The following is a 22,504-nucleotide window of genomic DNA, read 5'->3' as shown; positions in this document are numbered from 1 at the left end:
ATCACATGAATTCCTTCTTTCCCCGCACTATAATGTATTGGAACGATCTTCCATACCCGGTCAAATCAAGCCCCGATCTCGATTCCTTCAAAGCAAGACTCGGGGAGTTTAAATTCTAAGTTGTAGCCCCTGTTTTTATTAAACCTTACTCTGCACTTCTGGAACATTACTTTACTAAGTTTATCTTATAAATACTTTCTCTTTTAGATACACTTTTTAACTGACTAACACTGGTTTCCTTGACAACGCGCCTCCCAATTACAATCGTGATTGATTGTTCGGGAGTATACCGTAGATGTAAATGTAGATTGCAACTGAAATAAAAGAAATAAAAACTACAATAAAATGAAAAATAAAAGTAATTTAAACGCTTTTAAAAATAGGAGCGAACCAAATTTATTCCAATTATTGGCCGTTTAAACTTGGTGACGGCTTTTTAGGGGCATCACCTGTTGGTTAAATTTTACAACAAAACCACATCTTTGCAACGACGCAACAAAATATTGAATGACCCAAATCGACTAAACTTGTTCATTAAATAATTATTGAAAAATCTGTCCCGTTGAATACAGGAATACATGAATATACATAACGTCAAAAAATTTAATTCGATCAAAACTTTGTCGAATGATTCAAATCAAGCACCATAATCACGTGACCTTCATCCATTATGAGTAGCTCAAGTTGTTGTTGAAAAAACATAATTTATTTTCCAATTTATTCTGCTAAGTAATGCCTGGACCGGTAGAAAGATGGCTTGATTCGTTTATGTGTTCACAGTTCGCCAATGTTTTCGAATTGCACGGTTTCAGAACGATCGAATCGGTAAGACAATAAGCTATGAATTGTTCTCTAATCTCTTTTGCTAGGTCCAACTTTTTACTTAAATTTTGCTCAAACTCATTATGTAATCAGAAAAAATAAGTCAGTTTGTGTAACTTGTTTACGCCGTATTACTCATCCTGTGATATGTTAAAGCTGTCGTTCAGATAGAAAAATATACAATGTAACAATGTAATCCTGGAACACGTTATTGTCAGTAATGTGATGACCCACTTGGAAAACAATGACCTTTTATATGACTTGCAATATGGTTTTAGATCTGAACGCTCATGTGAAACTCAGCTAGTCTCTTTTCCTCAAAATCTCTACAAATCTCATGATGAGAAAACTCAAACTGATGTCATCATATGGACCTTGCAAAGGCGTTCGATAAAGTGCCCCATAAACATCTTATTTACAAACTCAAATATGGTATACAATATAATGCTCTAATTGGATTACAGATTTTCTTCATGAACGTACTCAGACAGTCGCCCTAGAGGGCCAATCATCGCAAAAAGTTCTGGTCATATCTGTTGTTCCCCAGGGAACTGTCCTTGGGCCAATCCTGTTCCTCATCTATATTAACAACCAGCCGGAAACCTTGCAGCACAGCACACTTCGCCTGTTTGCAGACAATAGTATTATCTATAGAGGGATAAAATGCAAACAGGATGCACAGGAGCTGCAGAGCGATCTGGAGGCTGCGGGTAGATGGGAGCAGGATTGGCTCATGTTGTTCCACCCCGATAAATGCAATTTGTTAAGCATTACCCGTCAAGCTAGACCTGTTTCCTTCCAATGTCAGCTACATAACCATACCTAGGAAAGAGTAAAATCATCAAAATCAGGGGTTTTATTTGGCCCGATTTTATAGCCGAAATTCGGCTATGTTCCCAATCCAAAAAAGTACACTTTCTTCCAAAAATGTGGCAAAAAATTCCCAATTTCTTAAAAAAAAATTTTTTTTTTTTTTTTTTAGAAAGTATCTAATGCGTATTTTATCTCAATTTTAATTCAATTACATCTAACAAAGTATTACATGATTTTGTTCTTTTAATTTGAATGATTATAAAGAGTTATAGCAAATTTAGTATTTCCCTAATCAGTGGACTTTTCATTTGGAATAAAAAGGCTAATGAATTTATTTTCCCAATTTCATGAAAATGCCGATAAAATTCCCAATTTCAAAGCCATGGGCTATCTTCCCAAAAAGTGGGGAAAAAAACCTGAAAATACTTAGGCGTTACTATCCAAGACAACTTGAAGTTGGATCAACATATAAATTCTATCACCAGTAAATCAAACCAATCACTAGGATATCTTTGCTGAAATCTCAAGATAAATGCCCCTAAAGTTAAGGAACATGCATATAAAGAAATAGTAAGACCAAAACTTAAATATATTCTTCTACAGTTAGGGATCCCCATAATACATGTGTAGTAATCAAATTAGCCAAATTTAAAAGGTGCAAAAAAGAGCAGCTCGTTTCGTCACAAATAATTACCATACAGGACCAAACTAAAAATCAGTCACAGAATTTATCAATAAATGTAGTAGGGTGACATATAAGGGACACATTTATCGTCGATATTGGCCAGAAATAATCAAATTTATAGTTTTTGTAAGTAATATACTGACTAAGTGAAGATGCATTGATTGATCATTTTAGGTGTCCCAGTGTGAAAATACAGCTTTTTAATGTCCCAACTATTTGTATGGAAGGTCCCGATTTTGACTTGAAAAATTTGGGCATGTATGAAAATGTGTTCAGTAAAATTTACTGTAAGTACAGTGTGTGTTTTTTTCAATCAAAGTTTAGGCCTGTATACGACCCCATTCCCAATGGAAACAAGTATATATTTTTCCCAAATGGGACTTAAAATTCCCTTTGAAATTGAAGGTCACAAAATTCAGTTCATTACATCCAGCTCAATAATTTGAACCTTAGTTAAATATAATACTGAAAACATTTGAAAGCAAAACAACAACAGCACTAATTTCCAAATTTTAGTCAAAACACCACAATTTTCCCAATCCAAAGTTACCCGGCCTTATTCCCATAATGGTGATAAAACACACCATTTTTACAAATCCTAAAGATAAGCAGCCTCCAGTCCAATATATGAGCCTTCTAGGTAGAATCTGAAGTAAAACCCTGCTTTGAATGTCAGGTATACTCTCTCCCAAGAGTCCATTTACATTTACAGTCCATGCATAGTCACCCATAATTTGCATGTCAGGTATATTCCTGCCAAAGAGCCCATTTACATTTATAGTCCATGCATAGTTGCCAATACTTTGCATTTCAGGTATACTCTCTCCCAAGAGTCCATTTACAGTTACAGTCCATGCATAGTTGCCCATACTTTGCATGTCGGGTATACTCTCTTCAAAGAGTTCATTTACATGTAAAGTCCATGCAGTCGCCCATACTTTGCATTGCAGGTATGCTATCTCCAGGGCATCCACTTGCAGTCCATGCAGATTCCTCCAAAGTTTTGGGACGTCATTCTGCGAAATGTTCATGGTCTAAAGTTGTCATATGGTAATAATTTCATTTTTGTTTGTTAGAAATAAATACTTTAAAATGTACTCCTTAATATGGCTCAATTTTATGTTTCCCTCTTCGAAAATAAAAAATTTGGTTGGAAAATATTAAACAAAATATATTTAATAACATTTTGTATTGCAAACAACCTTATATATCTTATATTAACCCTTAAAGCGCTGGAGCTGAATTTTAAAGGCCTTTGCAAACAGTTTGGATCCAGATGAGACGCCACAGAACGTGGCGTCTCATCAGGATCCAAACTGTTTGCTATTCGGATAGTATTCTTTGAAAAAAATCAAAGAAAATGCTAATTTTAAAATTCAGCAGACGACATTTTTAGCAGACGACAAATTTCCCAGCATGCAAAGGGTTAAGTATGTTATTCATTTTTCTGTGATTTAATATTTGTAATGTTCATTCAGGGGAGAGTAATCAATATATTCTCTCCAAGACACAACTGACTAACCCAGAAGAAAGCTTTCATCAGAGATATGAAATGATGCACCCCAATATGGACAGACAGCATAATATGATGGTAAGAATTTTGTAGAATTCATTTCCATTAATATTGAGGTGTCTTTTTGAAGTCTGTAAACATGTAAAATTCACTTAATATAGTCAACTTTGGCTGTGTCAGTGTTTGTTAGCCTTACACTTTTGCCATAAGCTCCTAAAATTAAACTGCATTCTTTGGTTGTCCATTTTAGGACAGTGTTCCCTGCTCGACTGGTTTTACTGGATCTTTCAACTACAGAACAACAAGTACTGAAACCAGTCCATTTCATAAGTCTTCTAATATTCAACATGATGTTATCACAAGTGATTTCTCAAAATATCCATATCAGCATGGCATGCAAGAGACTAATACTTCACAGGTTGGAAAGGCTACAACAATGCCTACCTCTCAGAATTACAACTTGCATGGCAATGTGGCGGGATCTAATTCCTTAAGTCACCCAGCCATGCGCCAGTCTCATCCCCACCTTAGAAATGCTGGACAGAACCCACAGGACGTTGCTAACAACATTTTGCAAATGGCAAACTCATCATATCCAACTAACAACACGGTTCAAGTTCCCTTGTCTCAGAACCGGACCTCACCCTACCACAGACAGTCTCAGTTTGGTATACAGCACCTTAATAGTTTTCTGCAACATGAAGGAGAGTTTAACCAGAGCCAGTTTCCTATGCAGGGCATGGCATCTCACATACAGCATCAACGCCAAGAGTATGGAGCATCTCCAGTGAGTCCTGCCTCTGCAAATATGATCGCCAGTCCACATTCCCAGCACAGTGGAAGTTTCAGTCATGCAGGTTACTGAGTATTCTTTAAATTTCTTATATAAAAACATATGCATTAAACAAGTATGAAACATGTTGCTGTGTATTTATATGCCTCTTAACTGAAATTGTTAAATACAATTACACTTATTTTCTTCAAACATTAAAACATTTTGGTCGTTGTGTGTTCATCTCTTTAATTTGTTTATGGTATTTGCCAGAAGTTCTTAGTCAAAGTGCTAGTCATTTATTCTTTGTCTGAATGCATTTATAAGTTGCCTATTAATATTTAAGGTAAAATCAGTAAATAAAAAGAAATACTGATTTCCAATTTTTTGCATTTATTTAAATTTTTAAGTAAATTTATCAATACAAAATTGAGTCTTGTAAAATAGTAAAATATAAGTTTCTTTGAGTAGGTTCAAGCCCATGTCAGATGAACAGTCCTGGTGGGGCCAGTGTGAGATCGTCTGCCTCAGACTATGTTGCAGACCAGTGGTGTTCTCCCATTCACCAGCCCATGATGGACTCTCCCATGAGCCAGCAACATATGGCACAACAACACCAACCAAACTACAGCATGTCATCCCCCTCTCTGCAGGTGTCAGCGCAGTCCCCCCAGCACCACTCTCCTCATGGAAGAATGGCGTATTATCATCAGTTTCAATATTCCAGCCCAACTTCCAGTCAATGCTCACAGCTTTCACCTGGGGTAACAAGAAACTCACCGTCATGTCAGAATAATTCACCAGGAATTTCCACAATGTATGCTGCCATTAATAGACAATCATATTCTAGTCCTTCTCCACAGAAACCTTTCTCTGGTACTTTGTCACATCAATCAACGGGGCAAGTTGTCCATTCTGCGGCCCACAGGGTGGCTTTAAGCAGTAGTAATCCGGATGATCCCCTTGTATCATTGCAGAGGCTATGCCAAATGTCGAGTACTGAAGTATTAGCTCCCCAAACTATTATCACACACACTTCAGCATCTCCGAATTGCAGTAAATTTGTAAGATCACATTCCAAAAAGGGGATGAAAACTGACTTTTATGAAAGTGATCCTGGCAAAGATGTTCTTGAATGTGTGAAACCATGTGATCCTTTGCTTAACAAAAGTATTTCTGATTCTAAAGATTTTGCTAAAACTACCTCAAAAACGGAAACTGCTGATAATGAATTGAACATTTCAAGAAAAAGAGTATCAGATACAACGGACACCTGTTGTCAACCAAAGAAAATGATGCTAAAGCGAGCAGCTTTTGATAACCCAGAAGTTCCTGAAAAAGCAGATATGTCTCAAGAAGTTGATAATTCCTTGTCTTCTGTAAATTTACTAGCAAACCATGAATCAACAATTAGGGAATCAACACATTCAATACTTCAGGATCTAAATACTGACAATTCCATTGAACATGTGAATGATTCTCAGTATTCTGTTAACAGACTAGAAATCTGTGTGCGTGATCAGACATTTTCCATGAATAGTTCAGATACAAGCGGAAGCCATATTACAGAAAAAAGCAAGCATGGAAATGAAACAGTTGATGACTATAAAGACAATTTAAGCTCTTCAAAGAAAGATTCTGTAAATGAAGAAAGTACAGTTTCAGGGAATTCCACTTCTGACGGTAGTTCTGGTAATATTGTAACTAGTATTTGCCTTGAGCACTGTAAAAAAGAAAAGTCAAATATTGATTTAGTGCAATCAAATATTGCTAAAATGTGTAAGAATGTACCAGTAAATATTATGGAACTAAAGAACACAATTGGCAAAATTCAATCATTACAACAAACTGAAAAGTCCTCAAGAATGCGGGTGGGCAGTGCAGGGTCTCCTAGCGATACATCAGGTACAAGTGATTACGATGGTGATGATCTACATAATGGCGAACAAAGATTTAGTGATCTAGATGACACATGTATGGTTGATGGTTTGGCTTCCAGTAACTCATGTGACAGTGAGGATGTTGTTGATGCAGTGGTGATCTCAAAATGGACTGATAAAACCAATTGTTCAGTAGCAACCAGACGAAAGGTTGATACAGATAGTTTGTCTGGATTGCACTTTTCTAACAGAAATCATTCACGAGGATTAAGTCGGGTTTCTTTGGATTTCTGTCAAGGAGATTCGGATGTTGACTCCTTGGCATATCCAAGCCCAGAGGGTTGTGATACGGTGGATGGCCCGATAGGGGTGGATAATGAAAATGGTACGATGTCTGTGGTTAGTTGTGGAAGAGTGAGATCTAGGAAAACACCAGTGAAATACAAAGACACTTCATTCTTTCAAGGTGACTTTGTGTTTGTGGAGGAGGAGGAAGAGTATTTGCCTAAGAATCAGACCAAGAAAAGACTTATCAAAACTAGTATACCAATGGATGTTAACCACAATACAAAGAAAAATGGCCATTTTGCTAAAAAAGACAACAAATGTGAAAATAATGTAAAATCTCCAGAAAAGAAGGCTGATGCCAGTAACAAATCAAAGCAAACAAGATCACCTTCTAAACAGAAAGCTGAAAAAAATCTTAGGGATACATTAAATCGTCTTACAAAAGAAACTGTTAAACAGTATTGTAAAGTTAAGAAAATTAAGATTCCAAAAAAGGAAAAAGATGATCGGTCTGAGTCAGAATCTGAAAAAGAGGAAGAAAAGTGTAGTCAACAGGCCAGGAACAAAACTCCTGTGTTAACCCAAAGTTCCTTTTCTAAAGCCAGAGGAAGTCCAGTGAAAAATGAAGTGGTGACGAGGAAAGCTAGTAGAACTAGTAAAAGCCCAAGTCTTGATGATGCCAATAAAACAAATATTGTTAATGGTGTGGCAAATGAAAAGACTGCAACTCCAGCTAAAGTGACTATTGCTGTACCTAGTAAAGTTAGTGAAACTCCTTTGAGAAAAAATAGCATTTCTAAAGTAACGCCAAAAGAGGATGAAAAGATTATAATTGAAATAACATCAGATTCAAGTGATGAAAATACTGAAAGTAAGACTGGTAAAGATACCAATAATTCAGATGATAGATTAAAAGCAAAATGTGAGCCAGATATTATTTGTGTAGAAAGTGAAATAAATTCAGAAAGTAATGACTTTAAATTTTCTCTTGTGGAGGATGATATCATCTACAATTTAGATGACCAAAAACTTGATGTGGATGAAATTGGTAAGATTGAAGATACATCAGAAACTAAAAATTGTGTATTAAAAAGTGAGTTTCCAAAACATGTCACAAGTAAACAAAGCAAAAAGAAATCAAAGTCAGTGAAAGCAAACAAAAGGAAAGCATTCGAAGAGGATGATCCTGATTTTGAAATGGGTCCAAAGAAAAAAGCCTTTAAATCAATTACTGCTAATGAAAAAGAAATAAAGAAAAAGAAAGATACCAGAGATAAATGGGCAAATTTTAAAGGTCCAAAAGTTGTATTTGAAGGTGAAAAAGAGACACCAGACAGATGTTTTGTTGTCAACGATCCATTTGACGAAATTGAAGCAAAAGGATCAAATAGGTCGAAATTGATTACACAAAATGTAACTAGAATTGAGATCTCCAACTTACCATCAGACAAGTCTGTTCTCGCCCCTAGCAGTGATAACCTTCAAAGTGAACAATGGGTCTGTGCTTTATGTGGTAAACACAGCAGTTATAAATTTTTGGGAGATTTGTTTGGTCCATATACCGTGGAAACCATGTCCACAGACCTGTTGGATTTGAGTCCTCAAATGAATAGCAGTAAGAAAAGACGTGTGGAGGATCAGCCTGGAACCGGTAAGAAAAGAGGACAAAGGTCGTGTAGTGTTTCCATGGATACTAGTGAATGGAAGGAAGTTTGGGTTCATGAAAGCTGCTCCATATACTCGGATGGTGTGTTCTTAATTGGGAACAAAATATACGGTCTACAGGAGGCAGTTAGAATAGCAAGTCAAACTGTAAGTGTTTTTATGAGTGCTTTGTTAATATTATGAGAATGTTATAACATAAACAGTAAATAATTCTAGGTTCTATTCTTTTCTGTTTAATTTAATTTGTATGCCCCTCGGTAGGGTGGCAAATAGCAAATGAACTGTCAGTCCGTTTGTCTGTCTGTCTGTCTGTGTGTCCGTCTGAAAACTTTAACATTGGCCATAACTTTTGCAATATTGAAGATAGCAACTTGATATTTGGCATGCATGTGTATCTCATGAAGCTGCACATTTTGAGTGCTGACAGGTCAAGGTCTTTCTTCAAGGTCAAAAGTCAAAAAATACAATCCAACTTTAAAAGGGAGATAATTTCTTAACCCTGCCAATTATATATTGAGATTTTATTTCAAAGCAGCGCAATAGGGGGCATTGTGTTTATGACAAACACATCTCTTGTTGAAGGCTGATTTATTTCAGAAAACTGTTTTCATAAGCTTTATGCAAAATGTGGATGCAAATTAAAATCGCTTTTTTGCAGATGTATGCAATACTTTTTTTATTATTCTATATAAAAAAAAATTATAGGCTTTTAATGGTGAGTTTTCATGCATCAGAAAATAATTTATCGAACAACATTAGTTTTCTCACTGCATAAAGTATATAAATCCTTGTTATGTGCTTGATTTTAGCCCTGTTCAGTGTGTGGGGAGAATGGTGCAATGATTGGATGTTTAAACAAGGGCTGCCAACAGAAATACCACCATGTGTGTGCTCAAGAAACTGGTATGAGGTTTTTGTTTGATTAAGTTTTAGTACGGTTTCATTTACCTCATCACCATTGGTTGGTCATTTTCTTGCTTGAGGCTTGTAGTACACTGTATAAAGCATCATGTTCAGCCAACAAATGAAAGCATTCTTCTGAGTTCTAGTCTGACATTGCTCTTGACCAGTTTTTTAGCTCATCTATTTTTTGAAAAAAAAAAAAGAGCTATTGTCATCACCTTGGTGTCGGCGTCCAGTTTAGTTTTGCGTTTAGGTCCACTTTTCTCATAAAGTATCAATGCTATTGCATTCAAACTTGGTACACTTACTATCATGAGGGGACTAGGCAGGCAGAGTTAGATAACTCTGGCTTGCATTTTGACAGAATTATGTGCCCTTTTTATACTTAGAAAATTTAAGATGTTGGTTAAGTTTTGTGTTTAGGTCCATTTTATTCCTTAAGTATCAAAGCTATTGCTTTCATACTTGCAACACTTACTAACTATCATAAGGGGACTGTGCAGGCAAAGTTATGTAACTCTGACTGGCATTTTGACAGAATCATGTGCCCTTTTATACTTAGAAAATTGAAAATTTGGTTAAGTTTTGTGTTAAGGTCCACTTTTTCCCTAAAGTATCAAAGCTATTGCTTTCATACTTGCAACACTTACTATCGTAAGGGGACTGTGCAGGCAATGTTATGTAACTCTGACTGGCATTTTGACAGAATTTAGGGCCCTTTATACTTGAAAATTTGGTTAAGTTTTGTGTTTTGGTCCACTTTACCCCTAAAGTATCATAGATATTGCTTTCATACTTGTAGTGTTTTATACAGGAAGGAAAAAGGGCGTGGTGCAAAATTTCAAAAAAGGGCACTTTAGCGCGCGACATCCATAAAAAGGGCACACATATATCTGTATAGTGACTTAATAACAAGCTTTGTTACACACAAACATTGTATGTATAGTTTTGAGATTTATTGTTGAATAATTAAACCAACAAAATCCAGAATGTATATTTTATTATGTGTTTTATATTTTCATGTAGTAACAAAAAACAAGATTAAACACATTAGGATATATATCTTATACAAACTATAGCTTTTCAAAGAAGTCTTAGAATACTGTTAAATGAGTTACCCTCTTAAACAATTATTTATATTTAAAACGTTACACACATTGCACAAACAAGTCCTTTATATGCATCTTAAATGGGATTCACAAACACTAACACTTTGTTGAATAGTCAGAAAGTTCTGCGTAATGTCATTGTTTTCATGACCACGTGTTGGATTGTGTACATTTTATTTCGCAAAAAGTGTAACTAGGAACGGCGCCGTACTGTCTTTTGTTCATTGTCAATTAATTCAATACACGTTAATTGGTCTCCGATATAAACTTGTTTTGCTTACAAAGCAATTTGCATCAATTTCTAATTTACGTTTCGTCGAAAGTGGAATGCCAAAATCGTAAAGCGTACGTTGCGACATTCTAAACACGAATGATAAGTGGTACAAGTTCAATATTTTTGTAAAATTCATATCTGTGTTTGCCAATTATCATATTTTGACAAGTTACAAGCGGGTCATAATGTTCTTAATTGAACCAATGGTGCAGGCCTACTACTGTTACAACAATTAACAACTTTTGGTCAAACAGGGTCCAAGACGGGGTATCAACTTCTTTGCCGCCATTCACACGTTATTGTAATCAAAACATCGTGACAATAAACAAGCACGTGCACCAATTAAGCGCGGTCTGCCTAACCGTGAACAGCAAACGTGTTAAGATTGTCGTCTGCTACAATTCATCAACACACATCTACTGTGAGCTTGCGCCAATTGTATTGGATAGGAGGCGGAGCGTTATTTTAATCGACAGCTTTAATATGAGCCTGCGCCAATTGTATTGGATAGGAGGCGGAGCGTTATTTTAATCGACAGCTTTAATATGTCACGGGTTGCTATTTTCGGCGTATGGCCAATTTTCAGGAAGTACAGTGGACGTCATGGGGTTTTGTAATCGGCGTATGGAAACAATTATCGGGCGTAATATACGGCCGTACGCCGCTTAGTGCAAGCCCTGTTTTAAATTAATTTTTATTAACTTAAAACTGTTTTGCATTAAATTGAAATCAAATCAATATTTTACAGATACAACTGGTGTTTTTTTTAAAATTTAATTACGCGTAAAAATAAATGTTTTGATATAACTGAATTATGCATGAAATGCACAATTTCCACGTGAATAACATCGAGGTTTTCATCAAGTCTCCTATGTAACTGTGCACGATTGTATCCGGACCGATTGGTGTTACAAAGCCACTGAAATTATCGATTGATATTGACACATGGTTATTCACGCATGACGTATTCACAACCGCGCGAATCTTCGCTGATAAAAGTCGGCTTAGAAGCTTGGTTAAGAGGCAATTAAGATGTTATCAATAAGGTCGCGCAAGGCGGAAAACAGGGCGGCGGCCTCTGAAAAGGGCAGCGTGGCGCTGATTTGCTTTGAAAGGGGCAGCGAGGCGCTTCAAAAAAGCGGCGTGGCGCCGCGCCACGCTAAAACGGCCTGGATAAAACACTAATACTTGGAACACTCGCAAACTATCATAAGGGGACAGTAAAGGACAAGTTGCATAACTCTGGTTGTCATTTTTACGGAATTATGGCCCTTTTTTTACTTGTAACTTTGAATATATGGTTACATTTTGTGTTTAGATCCACTTTACTTCTAAAGTATCAAGGCTATTGCTTTAAAACTTCAAATACTTTCATGCTATCATGAGGGTACTGTACCTGGCAAGTTGAATTTTACCTTGACCTTTGAATGACCTTGACTGTCAAGGTCAAATTATTAAATTTTGCTCAAATTGCCATAACTTCTTTATTATGCAGGGTTCAACATAAACTTTTTTTACAGCCAGACCATCGGACCAGCTCCTCTTAAAATGTACTAGCCCGAATATGATGTCTACTAGACCATAAATGACATAACAAATAAACACAATTGTGTCGTGTAACTGTTTAATCAATTATTTATCAGTAAATAATTAGTGAACACAAGAAAGTCATTTTGATGCAAAGAGTAAAAAATAAAATAAAACTATTTAACAACATAAATTGTTTGTTATAATTTCACTGTTTATCACCAGTTAAATAAATGATGTCTGTACAGCAGGTGACATTTATTCAAGGTCATCAAATTCTGGCCTCCTTTACCGCTGTGCTCCATGCAACCACAGCTCCAAGGCCCTTTTTCCAGCATAATCTGTGTCAGTTTTACCGTCGGATTCTTCTTTATTAACTTATTTGTCGGATGAAAATCCAATCTTGAACAAAGCCATTCTTTAAATAACATTCTCTCGTCTGCTACGCCAAAATGTTGACATTGATGTCAATTGTCAATAGAAGTCGTAAAAACATGATGTAAAGTTCTAAGACACTTCAGAAAATCATTAATATTCATGACAACTTGACCAATGGAAACAAGCAATTTCTGCGGGAAGCTCTCCTTCGCGTCTAAAAATAGTGATGAATCATGTGAATTCTCCGCGTTTATTTATATACGCTAGTTTTGTTCTGATGTAAATAACGGATACGAGTTATTTTACACATTAAGAGAAAAAGGTTTTCGGTTAGGTATAGTTATATGAATCAGTATAGATTTGTTATGTACGACCAGTCGGACAAGCTAGCCCACAGTTTTACTAGCCCAACCACCGATCTTACTAGACAATGTCTGTCGGACGTGCCTTAGTGTCGAACCCTGTTATGCTCCCCTTCGAAGAAGAGGGGGTATATTGCTTTGCTCATGTCGGTCGGTCGGTAGGTCGGTCCGTCCACCAGGTGGTTTCTGGATGATAACTCAAGAACGCTTGGGGCTAGGATCATGAAACTTCATAGGTACATTGATCATGACTCGCAGATGACCCCTATTGATTTTGAGGTCACTTGGTCAAAGGTCAAGGTCACAGGTGAAGGTCACAGTTACTGGAAATAGGCATTATAAGGATTAAGCATGGTTCAAACAAGGGAAACAACTACGGTTTATGCATGTTCTTTTTATTACAGATTTGCCTCCCTTTAATTCATTCAAAATCTCATTTTACAGCAGAGATTCCAAATCTGACCTGTAAATGAGCCCCATATTTACTGCCAGTGCTAGGTTACCTTTTCCCATTTGATCATTCTTAAGTATTGGTATTGTAATGCTGCTACTGCTGCTGCTACTGCTACTGCTACTACTACTACTACTACTACTACTACTACTACTACTACTACTACTACAACTACTACTACTTCTACTACTACTTCTACTACTACTTCTACTACTACTACTACTACTACTACTACTACTACTACTACTACTACTACTTCTACTACTACTACTACTACTACTATTACTACTAAAAGTCAGTGAAAAGTCGGGGAATTTTATTTCATCAGGTTGGTGGCAACCCTGATAAACTACATAGCAACTTCATATTTGGCTTACTGGGGGGCATTGTATTTCTCAAAGAAATCTTGTTTATGATTAGATTCGATTGATACTTTGACAAAACAACTCTTACCTGACATACCACAATAGACTCCACCCAAACCATCCCCCCGATTCACCCCTTAATCCCCCCCCCCATTATTTTTTTTTTAATTAAAGATCATCTAATAAATGATCACCACACCCTTACACTATACACCCCCCACCACCCACACCAAAAAAATAATTTTTATGCACCCGGCAAGGTGGCATATAGCAGTTGAACTGTCCGTCAGTATGTCAGTCAGTCTGTCCATCCGTCGAAAAAAACTTTAACATTGGCCATAACTTTTTCACTTTTGAAGATAGCAACTTGATATTTGGCATGCATGTGTACATGTATCTCATGGAGCTGCACATTTTGAGTGGTGAAAGGTGAAGGTCAAGGTCATCCTTCAAGGTCAAATGTCAAATTTATGGTGTCTGTCCATCCGAAAACTTTAACATTGGCCATAAATTCTTCAATATTAAAGATAGCAATTTGATATTTGGCATGCATGTGTATCTCATGGAGCTGAACATTTTGAGTGGTGAAAGGTGAAGGTCATGGTCATCCTTCAAGGTCAAATGTCAAATATATGGCGTCTGTCCGTCTGAAAACTTTAACATTGGCCATAACTTTTTTAATATTGAAGATAGCTACTTGATATTTGGCATGCATGTGTATCTCATGAAGCTGCATATTTTGAGTGGTGGAAGGTCAAGGTCATCCTTCAAGGTCTAAAAAAATAATTCAAACGGCGTTCTCATGAAGCAGCACATTTTGAGTGGTGGAAGTTCAAGGTCAAGGTCATCCTTCAAGGTCAAAGGTAAAAGAAAAAATCAAGGCAGCGTTCTCATGAAGCTGCACATTTTGAGTGGTGGAAGTTCAAGGTCAAGGTTATACTTCAAGGTCGAGGTCATCCTTCAAGGTCAGAGGTAAAAAAAAATAAATCAAAGCGGCGTTATCATGAAGCTGCACATTTTGAGTGGTGAAAGTTCAAGGTCAAGGTCATCCTTCAAGGTCAAGGTCATCCTTTAAGGTCACGAACAAAAAAATATAAAAATTAAAAGCAGCGATATCATGAAGCTGCACATTTTGAGTGGTGGAAGTTCAAGGTCAAGGTCATCCTTCAAGGTCAAAATTAAATAAAAAATTCAAAGCGACGTTCTCATGAAGCTGCACATTTTGAGTGGTGGAAGTTCAAGGTCAAGGTCATTCTTCAAGGTCAAGGTCATTCTTGAAGGTCAAAAATAAAAATTCAAAGCTGCGTTCTCATGAAGCTGCACATTTTGAGTGGTGGAAGGTCAAGGTCATTCTTCAAGGTCAAGGTCATCCTTCAACGTCAACGGTAAAAAAAAATATTCAAAGCGGTGTTATCATGAAGCTGCACATTTTGAGTGGTGGAAGTTCAAGGTCAAGGTCATCCTTCAAGGTCAAGGTCATCCTTCAAGGTCAAAGGTCAAAAAAATATATTTCAAAGCGGCATTCTCATAAAGCTGCACATTTTGAGTGGTGAAAGTTCAAGGTCAAGGTCATCCTTCAATGTCAAAGGTAAACAAAAACAAACAATTTTTTTTTTAAAGCGGCACAATAGGGGGCATTGTGTTTCTGACAAACACATCTCTTGTTTTCTTCAAACATGGTTAAAAATCACAAATATTTATTTTTATTATTTTATTTTTGAAATACTGTCCAACCATCCCACCTAAAAATCCCCCCCTAAATTTGTTTAATTTTTTTGCATTTTTGGAAGATAATGTAATAAATGACCACACTCCCACACTATACACCCCTCTCAACTCCACCCCTCCCTCCTTTGTGATTGAAATTGAGATAGGTCCCTACACCTTTAAAAAGAAAAATAGATGAGCCGTCTGCACCCGCAAGGCGGTGCTCTTGTTCACTTTTATACCAGTCTGTACACTGTACAAGGTATTTACAGCGACAGTGCCTCCTATGCTTTGCTGAAGAGTTACTTCATGAAGGACAAATGGACAAAGCAATAGCAAATAAATATATTGAAATAAGAGTTGAGTGGTATTAGTTTATCCGATTTGGTAAATTTCCCGATGATGGTATTAAATGACTTGTATTTGTTATTAAATGACTTGTATTTGAATATCGAAACATCATAAATAACTAAAAGTGTATAATATATATTATCAAGTTTGATTTTTTAACATGAAGATAATTAGAATCTGCTGAAAGCTAACAGGTCGTTTTTCATTCTTGTTTAAAATGTTGATTTGCCTCCTTTTATTTCAATAAATAAATTATGTTAGTTCCAGTTACAGCATTTTGATGTCAATTATACATCCATGTTTCTCATTTTTTGCAGATTGCTTCTTGGATGAGGAGAATTTCTCACTTCTTTGTCCAAAGCACAAGGTAAATCTTGTTAGTTTTATACATAATATTAAAGGTATCCTCAATTTAAATGAAGCTCTCGCAAAAGCTCTGTGTCACCTAATATGCACTAGTTACAAAAACTGGAAGTGTTTGTTGCTTATGTAAAAGTAAAAATTTGAGTTGTACAAAATGTTTGAACATCATGTGGTAATGGTGTGAACCAGTGTTAGGCAGTTAGGTTGTGTTAGATGTATGTTGTCATTTCAATGACAATATTTCTTGACTGAAATGTGGGTGTTTTAAATCCTCAATGTTTACGATATGCACTATTGTGAATCAAAGAACTATTTTATTACGCCCCCCTTCGAAGAAGAGGGGGTATATTGTTTTGCACATGTCGGTCTGTCCGTCCGTCGGTCGGTCCATCCACCAGATGGTTTCCGGATGATAACTCAAGAAAGCTTAGGCCTAGGATCATGAAACTTCATAGGTACATTGATCATGACTGGCAAATGACTAGAGCTGCAAGGATTCGATCCGATTCATCGAAAATCAATTCGAAATGCTTCGATTCGATTACGATACCAAACCTACCAAATTCAATTCGATTCTTTAACATATATACATATATATACATAGATACGTTTAGCGCGCTGTATTCTGACTATTGATACAGGAAGGTGTAGGTTTTATCTTTACCTGTAATTATGACGCGCGCTATTGGTTGCTTATTACTTTAGTCATCCAATCAATAAGCCCGTTACGGTCTACTTTCGAAAAAAGCGTCAAAATGGCTGAACAAGTTGTTGCCGACAAAATGAAATTATCAGATGCGCCTAAGAAGCTAAAATCAAAAGTGTGGCAGTATTTTGGGTTTCTGGATGGTAGCCCTACCAATAAAGCAAAGTGTAAACTGTGCTTCACGGATGTGGCGTACGCTAAGTCCGGCTCAACCACTAATCTAACACAATATGTCAAACGCAAACATAACGTTGATTTAGCAAGACTATGAGGTCGCACAAGTGCAACTTCTCAAGTCGCCAGCCAGAAAAGTAGTTCTATTTCTGTTGGAGTAAGTTTATTAGAGAATGTGATTTGTCCTACAGGTTACAGGTGATGCCGTCATGGCACAATGGTAGACATGCTTATAGCGGTTTTGGGTAAAAGTATAATAGTGATAGTACTACCATTCAACTGATTCCAGATACGTTCTCATGATTATTTATTTATATTTTATATTATTGTGTAATCAACACAATCTTCTAGTCGGAAGTTTTTATATTAAAGTTGAGTCCTAATTTGCTTTTCTTTTTTATGTGTTTTTTATTCAAATCACATTTGAACAGAAATGTTAATTTTGAGGCATAATAGTGATTATATGATAAAACAAGGTTTGAAGGTGAATCGAATCGAAAAAATCAGTATCGGAGTGTCTGAAATCGAATCGAATCGAGCTGTTGGTGAATCGTTGAAGCTCTACAGATGACCCCTATTGATTTTCAGGTCACTAGGTCAAAGGTCAATGTCACAGTGACTGGAAATAGTAAAATGGTTTCTGGATGATAACTCAAGAATGCTTAGACCTAGGATCATGAAACTTCATATGTACATTGATCATGACTGGCAGATGACCCCTATTGATTTTCAGGTCACTAGGTCAAAGGTCAAGGTCACAGTGGCTCAAAACAGTAAAATGGTTTCAGGATGATAACTCAAGAATGCTTACGCCTAGGATCATAAAACTTCATAGGTACATTGATAATGACTGGCAGATGACCCCTATTGATTTTCAGGTCAAAGTCACAGTGACTCGAAATAGTAAAATGGTTTCTGGATGATAACTGAAGAATGCTTACGCCTAGGATCATGAAACTTCATAGGTACATTTATCATAACTGGCGGATGACCCATATTAATTTTCAGGTCACTAGGTCACCGGTCAAGGTCACAGTGGTTTGAAACAGTACAATGGTTTCCTGATGATAACTGAAGAATAATTTGGCCTAGGTTCATGAAACTTCATAGGTACATTTATCATGACTGGCAGATGACCCCTATTGATTTTTAGGTCACTAGGTCAAAGGTCAAGATCACAGTGACAAAAAACGTATTCACACACTGGCTGCCACTACAACTTACAGCCCATATGGGGGGCATGCATGTTTTACAAACAGCCCTTGTTTCTGAGCATTGTCTTTTACATTGAATATTTATATTATTACATACATAATATATATTTATATGTTTGAAATAGTAACTAGGGAAATTAGGATATCCAAACAACAATTTTCTGCAAATTTTAAATTGGAACATGTTTTAAAACTTTTATACTACACATATTTATTTAAAGAAAAGTGTTACTTGCTATTTAAACAGAATAAATATGAGCTATTATATATTGTTTCCATGTTACTTCCAGGTTAAAAAACTGAAGCAATTGGAGGCCATGTCCACCAGCTTGGATTAAATGCATTCTCTACATCGGCTCTGTGTGTTTGTACTGGGTGGGGAGAACTTCTTCAAGATTTGCACAAAATTTGCGTGGAGAGTGTGTTGACCGGCTTAATTAACATGTAAGGTTAGGTTAGAGCAGTGCTTGAGAGAAATGCAGTCCAAATAAGCATAAATGTACGTGTTCAAAATGTGAGATCAAGGACTGAAGGGATTGAATAATACCATTGGAGTGATGGCATATTACCATGGGGGATACACTCATCATACAGGGTAGAGAGATAACGATGCATCTTACAGTAACTTCAGTATGTACACACATGTGGTAGTGTTACCACTGCCTGAATACATATGATTGTATATTGGCATTGTCAATTTAATACTAGTGATCACTTTTTAGTTCCAGCATCATTAGGCTCTGCTGTTAAAAAATTAATTATTTGTTTTTGGCTTTACTTTTGGAAGAAATAGATACGTCCAAGTACTGATTCTACTCAGGAAATGAATCCAGATTGTCTTAATCAACCATGGGCTTTTGATACAATCATGCTTAAATAAATAGAGTTGAAATAAAGAACTCTTTTCTAACTCAACAAAACACAAATGGAACTATTGTGAGTTTTTGTGTTTATTTGTCACTTATCAACTATTTAATTCAGTCATCTGCTGTGCCAATTACACAGGATGTATGCCAAGAACATCTTGATTGTTAAAACAACATGACTGTAGGTTTTTGGTTGTTGTTAACAGTGTTACAATCTCTGCACTCACTATTTAAAATGTGTACATGCCGTTATAATTTATTTAAGACATGTCATTCTAATTAGTTTAATTAAGACATGCCATATTGTTAGTTCAGATAAGTTACCCAGTGCCATCTTTGTCCCCTTGTTTTAATGATTTCTCACTTAACTCTTTCAGTGCTGGAACCGAATTTTGAAGGCCTAAGCAAACAGTTTGGATCCAGATGAGACGACACAGAACCTGGCGTCTCATCAGGATCCAAACTGTTTGCTATTCTGATAGTATTCTTTTAAAAAAATAGAAGAAAATGCTAATTTTAGAAATTCAGCAGGCAACATTTTAGCATAAGACAAATTTCCCAGCATGCAAAGGGTTAACTATATTGAAATAATGCCTATTTACCTGTTTATAAAAACCAAGTCCTTATGATGTAGCAGTAATGTTCTATATAATGGTGCTTATTAACTGAGTTGTATTGAACTATTTTGATGAGTAATGATAGCTTTACCTGTTGTCGTTCATAACAAATTGTGCTTTTTTTTAACATTTGGCAGTTGTATTCCTATGTTAGTATTTGTGTTTGGTCAAGTTCTAAATTTGTCTTCTTCAGTCATCATAATTTTTAATTTGTTCTAAAACATTTATTGAACAAGTATGTTGTATCTTCATACAATTTTCTCTTTGAATTACTAAATGATAAAGTTGTTTTAACAATTAGTTATTTTTACTCATTATTTTGAAATGATACTTTTTGCCTATTCAGTTTTTTGCAATATTTGAGGATGAAACCTACATATGGTACATACTGGCATTAGCTGTCATAGGCGAACAAATTTCGTGAGTAATTAACATAAACTTGGTACAACTGTGTGGTTCTAGTAATGCATGTATATCTTAACAGTGTTGTTATTGTTATGAAATATTGACTAGTTAAACAAAATTGTACACATGATGATAAAGTTAAACGTTTTTTTTGTAGCCCCATATTTTATAGAAAAAGTGGTAATGTAATTATACAAGAAAACCACCATCTAAACATTATAGTCATTGTCCTTAATTTACACACACATGAGTGTTTTCATAGTTCCACTGTATAATTATAAACATTTTTGTAAATACCAATTGTTATGAATGGTTATGTTGTAATCTTGTATATTATGCTAGATACATGTGTACATATGATCAGTGTAGGATGTTCTAAGACTGTGATGTGATTGTAAGGTTGTGTCGACCGACAAGCAGGGGAAATGTGTAGTTGTAATGCTAGTATTTACTGGCAAACAACCATCAGTTTAATATGATGAGGATATAATGTACTTGCTTATGTAAGAAAGGGATTCGTCCCTTTATGAACCAATGTGCTGATAATAAGCAAAATAATAGATCTACAGTTAATTCCATACATACTGTATGTTAATTGAAGGTAAGAAAGTATGATTAATAATTCTCATCACTAATATTTCTTTCAGAAATGAAGTAAATTTATGTTATTAATATTTAATTATGTTATATCCTGCAATATATTTGTAGTTTTTAGCTTGAATATTCACCAAGCAAAGATATACTACTCAACCATATGTCGACCCTGACCCTGCAATTTAGCAGAATTATTGTACTTGCTGACATTCAGATCTATCATAATGGGGCATTTTGGGCTTCTTGGGTCAAGGTCAATGTTGCTAAAAAAAGGGTGCATTCAAGAACTTCAGTTAAGATGGACATATTTTGCTTATATAATGTGTATGTGTTGTTTACAAGCTGATCCAGCCCGGGCATTTGGGACCAGTGGGGTCAAGGTCACTGATACTCAACATTGAAAGAGTTTCTGCTCAATAATTTTAGTTTTTATTGAGATGTTATGCTTTAATTTTGTTTGTAGATAGCTTTCATGCGTACCTAGAGTGGAAGAATGTCATTGTTGCTTGAACTAGAAAATCATTGTTTCTGCTTAATGCCTTGAATTTTTAGTTAATGTGCTGGAATTTTGTACATTGCCTTCAAAGTTACATAAATGCAGCCAAGTAGTAAAAAGTTGAAAATCAAGTTTCCTAGACTGGTCACACGTATTCTTTCAATGTATCAAATTCTAGCTTTAAACTTACATATACATGTACAATATATGTACTACATAATATTTATTTTTGTCTTTGTGTTAAATATTTGGGTGACCTGTAGAAAATGTACATTATTCTATCAAAGCGGACGAATAGTCAAGCTCCATGTCATAGAACAGGTCTTGTTGCTTTGGATATTTTGTAGAATATCAGAAACTTTAAATTCAATGTTTGTACAGTATGTTGATATCTGTAATATTTTGTTCAGTGTGATTATTTACATTTGATTCACCTTAATGCCTTTGCTATTAAAATGATAAAGCCAAATGATTTTGTTCACTGTTCTTTTGTGTTTATTTATCTGTGACCTAAGTAAACATCAACATAAAGACCCAACATACTTTGGAAGGATTATGGCTCTTTGGTTATAGTGTGATAATGTGATGACATTACAAAAGAGATTTGTTTGTCAGCTCCCTAAGTATGCCACTGAAAACAGAGACCCTGGAGCATGCCATCAGGCATGCTATTCCTGGAACCGTTCCTGATGAGCCTAGCACATGAAAGCCCAATTAACCGTTAATTTAAACAATCGCTTCTCGTGCTGCACATTGTTTGAAACTGATAATATAAGTAGAGTTGCAACTATGGGTCAAACCATGTGTAAATGTTATGTTCGATGATAATCAACGCGATTCATGGAACTCAACGCTTGACTATTGTAAGGATTAAATGCTAGTACAAATGAATTTTTTTCAGGGTCACATGAGCCACTCTTGCATGAATAACGCCGTTCCACTGACGCTGATGGTTACATGTCTAAGCTGTTAATGTTGTCACATTCTCAACCCACAGAGAAGCCAGTTTAACTGCTCAAAGTCCAGAATACTAATCCTAACAAGTGTTAAAAAATCTTACCAAGTACCTTTTTACCTCACCTGAGCACAACATGCTCATGGTGAGCTTTTGTGATCGCCTTTTGTCCGGCGTGCGGCGTCAACATTTGCCTTGTGAACACTCCAGAGGCCACATTTATTGTCTGATCTTCATGAAACTTGGTCA

General features: G+C 35.9%; 1 protein-coding gene across 1 annotated transcript; it reads left to right on the top strand.

Moving 5' to 3' along the window:
* The first annotated feature begins 616 nt into the window (after positions 1-616).
* On the top strand, positions 617-21,769 carry LOC127866607 (uncharacterized). The gene is made up of 8 exons (XM_052407280.1): positions 617-825; positions 3,271-3,370; positions 3,799-3,911; positions 4,084-4,690; positions 5,077-8,585; positions 9,248-9,341; positions 16,183-16,232; positions 18,613-21,769. The coding sequence occupies exons 1-8, from the start codon at positions 733-735 to the stop codon at positions 18,658-18,660; spliced, it is 4,614 nt and encodes a 1,537-aa protein (XP_052263240.1). The 5' UTR covers positions 617-732; the 3' UTR covers positions 18,661-21,769.
* The last annotated feature ends 735 nt before the right edge of the window (positions 21,770-22,504 follow it).

The sequence above is a fragment of the Dreissena polymorpha genome, chromosome 2, assembly GCF_020536995.1.
Source record: "Dreissena polymorpha isolate Duluth1 chromosome 2, UMN_Dpol_1.0, whole genome shotgun sequence".
NCBI lineage: Eukaryota > Metazoa > Mollusca > Bivalvia > Myida > Dreissenidae > Dreissena > Dreissena polymorpha.
Note: the sequence above shows the minus strand (reverse complement) of the source record. Positions and strands in the feature narration are given on the sequence as shown.